The 2,744-nt window shown below is 40.2% G+C and overlaps 1 protein-coding gene across 1 annotated transcript; it reads right to left on the bottom strand.

Moving 5' to 3' along the window:
* Window positions 1-265: 265 nt before the first annotated feature.
* LOC135461778 (solute carrier family 22 member 15-like) lies at window positions 266-2,397 on the bottom strand. Its single transcript, XM_064739010.1, has 2 exons — window positions 1,503-2,397; window positions 266-1,060 (listed from the first exon to the last, which is right to left on the bottom strand). The coding sequence occupies exons 1-2, from the start codon at window positions 1,981-1,983 to the stop codon at window positions 837-839; spliced, it is 705 nt and encodes a 234-aa protein (XP_064595080.1). The 5' UTR covers window positions 1,984-2,397; the 3' UTR covers window positions 266-836.
* Between the last annotated feature and the right edge of the window lie 347 nt (window positions 2,398-2,744).

Raw genomic sequence — 2,744 nt, 5'->3', positions numbered from 1 at the left:
TTGAATCACGGTGTCTCGGTTGTGATACAGCACATAAACAACAAACTATGCTTCCTGCGGGTTATTTTATCCATGCATATATACCTTTGATCTAGCGTTTTCTTTTCGTTTAATTTATTTTTTTAGAATTGTTCTACTGTGAAAAGTGTTTAGTAAAAAGAGATTAAATATGGTGGCTTTTTCCGAAAACATCTGAGAGATGTGACGCCACAACACTTTCTTCACAAGATTTTCCTCCATATAATTTGAGTACAATTACAAAAATGTAATGAATAATTTAATGTACTTCTCGACGATGTTCTCCACTGGCTTTAATTTGAGGCACACTTTATTTTTGACTTTATGTACACTTTAAATACATGGAAAACGTCAACTGCCATACTGTACAGTAAGACAACACACAGCACCAAACCTCCCTTCAACGTAATAGAGATATCGCTCTAAAGAAAACGCATATAGTAATACTTTTTAGAACATATCAGATGTAATAAATACGAAATCTCCATAAGCATAAATTTGCTATCCTCTTTTCTTTGTTTTTGTAGGTATATAGTATCCACAGGGAGATTCTTTCAATTGCATCCATCCGGGGCAAAGCTGTCACAACGCCACGTCAAGCGCATTTTAATGTCATGGTGACGTATCTCCCCACTATATGTTGTCATGAACGTTACACCAGTCACGACCGTTTCGTAAGACGGGCCCCAGTCCATGGCATTTCTATACAGAGAGCAGCTATCTGATAATACTGATAGCACTATAGCCGAGCCTACATGTCACTAACCTGCAGCAAACGTACTCAGAGATGGTTTAAAACAAGCGATATTAATGGCGTTTTAGTGAAATCTGATGCCTGGTGCAGAATGACGAACCAGATCGGCAATGAATAGAGCAATCATACCGCCGACTCTGGTAATCATACAGCTGGCGCCCATGCCGCCATTCCTGATCATGGTGGGGAAAAGCTCAGAGGAGAAGACGCAGATGACGGCGAAAGCTGCCGAGGCGCCCATCTTACCCACCATCATCTGTAAGAATACATGTACTACAACATTAAACACTCCAGTATATAACAATCAGGATACACAATGTTAAAAGGAAAACACGTGTCCTTCCACATATCCAATAAATAAATAAACGAAAAGGTAAAAAATCGACGTCTTTTACATGCACAACGTCTTACTTCTTGTTTTCAGAGGTCAATTCTAAAGCCAAATGAGCAGTTCCACCATTTACTTTGTCCATTGTCTAAAGCCCATTCACTCAGGTAAAGCGTTAAGAGTATACCAAACCATATCATAGCCTGACATAGCCTATTGGGCTAGGCGCTCTGGGTGACTGGTCGCATTTTGTCTACTTTTTTAAAATGGGATTAAACTAGGTTATGTAGTTTTCTACAGATGCTATATCAACATAAACATATTCTACCCCTGAATTATAATTACACTCAACTTGCACCATATATTTTGCCCGAGTACTTCACATGTTAATTTCTCATGCGCAATACAAAAAAAGAAATCTTCGTTTGAAATGAAATTTAAATGAGTCTATAAATTCCTTGAACTTGACACAGTACAACTCTAAAATGGACTCTCTGCAAACACCACAAGGGAGGTAGAGGACTGTGAAGACAGAGCAGCAGCTGGCGATACCACAAAACAGCACGGAGGCGCAGAGGAGCCACTTCCGTCCCAGGCGGTGTAGCAGAGGCAGACAGAGAAGGTAACCCAGAAACTCCACGACGATGGACAGGAAGACGTTCAGGTAGATATTACCGTCACTGTTTAGAGACAGGCAGTAGTAGGTCAGTGTCACAACAACCCTGCAAGTGAAGCAAGGCTGAAAGAAGTTAAACTTTATTGTTAAAGATGGTAAATTATGTGAATTAACAATGGAATATAAGCTGATGGCAATCATTCCTGTTATACATTGTATTAGCAAGGTTAACAACATTATACAACAGCAATAAGCAGTTATAAACATTGATCGATGTGGTTTTTTTTTTAAACGAACAGGCAGCGGAAAGTCACTGTGCTATCAGGCAGTAACGGTGATAGCGAAAGAGACAGAACAGCCGATGGATGTAGCCTATGTTGTTATTGTTTCGCCACTAATTTCTATCGAGCCTATTTTGCCTCAAAATGACCGTCCCCTCGATGTACAGAGAGATATTTTTTGCACTAGCACTTCTACGTCTAAATAAATTTATTGCATACACCGCATATTTCTCATTACAGCCACATCCCGTGTTGTTTTGAACTCCTGTGAGTGTCAATAACTAAGGTGGAATCTGATTGGACCATGGATCATGCATATTTATGAAGTTCAGAGCGTTGAAGCGTTATTGTGGCCCAGTAAATCAAAGTAGATGATGTCGGACACCACAAACCTGATTACATGAAGATGCAAGAAAAGTGATAGGAATCTACAAATATACCCTTTCCAAGACCGGGTTTGAAGCTGGACCTCATCTGTCATAGCGATTAAAAGGCAAGCTACTTATCAGCACTCGGCCAGGTATAGTCGTATAGGTGTGATGTTAGACATGCTTGCTGCTATTAAAGAAGTTGTGGACATCGGCGATAAAGGGCCAAATGATAAATATGGTTTTCTCGGAAACTGGACATACGGGAAGAATATTTCTTCCACTGCTTGCCTATCTACAGATGTTCGGCTTGGTATTTCCTGGTTCAGGTTGTAGCCTCCGGAGGGTTTGTACTGTTGATTTTGACCCCAACTAAGTG

Source organism: Liolophura sinensis, chromosome 1 (assembly GCF_032854445.1).
Source record: "Liolophura sinensis isolate JHLJ2023 chromosome 1, CUHK_Ljap_v2, whole genome shotgun sequence".
In the NCBI taxonomy this organism is placed as follows: Eukaryota; Metazoa; Mollusca; class Polyplacophora; order Chitonida; family Chitonidae; genus Liolophura; species Liolophura sinensis.
Note: the sequence above shows the minus strand (reverse complement) of the source record. Positions and strands in the feature narration are given on the sequence as shown.

Coding starts and splice junctions, on each gene's coding strand:
- LOC135461778 (XM_064739010.1), bottom strand. CDS start 1,983: ATGTTTATAACTGCTTATTGCTGTTGTATAATGTTGTTAACCTTGCTA. Junction 1,061..1,502: donor AAGATTTCTTTTTTTGTATT/GCGCATGAGAAA, acceptor TATATACTGGAG/TGTTTAATGTTGTAGTACAT.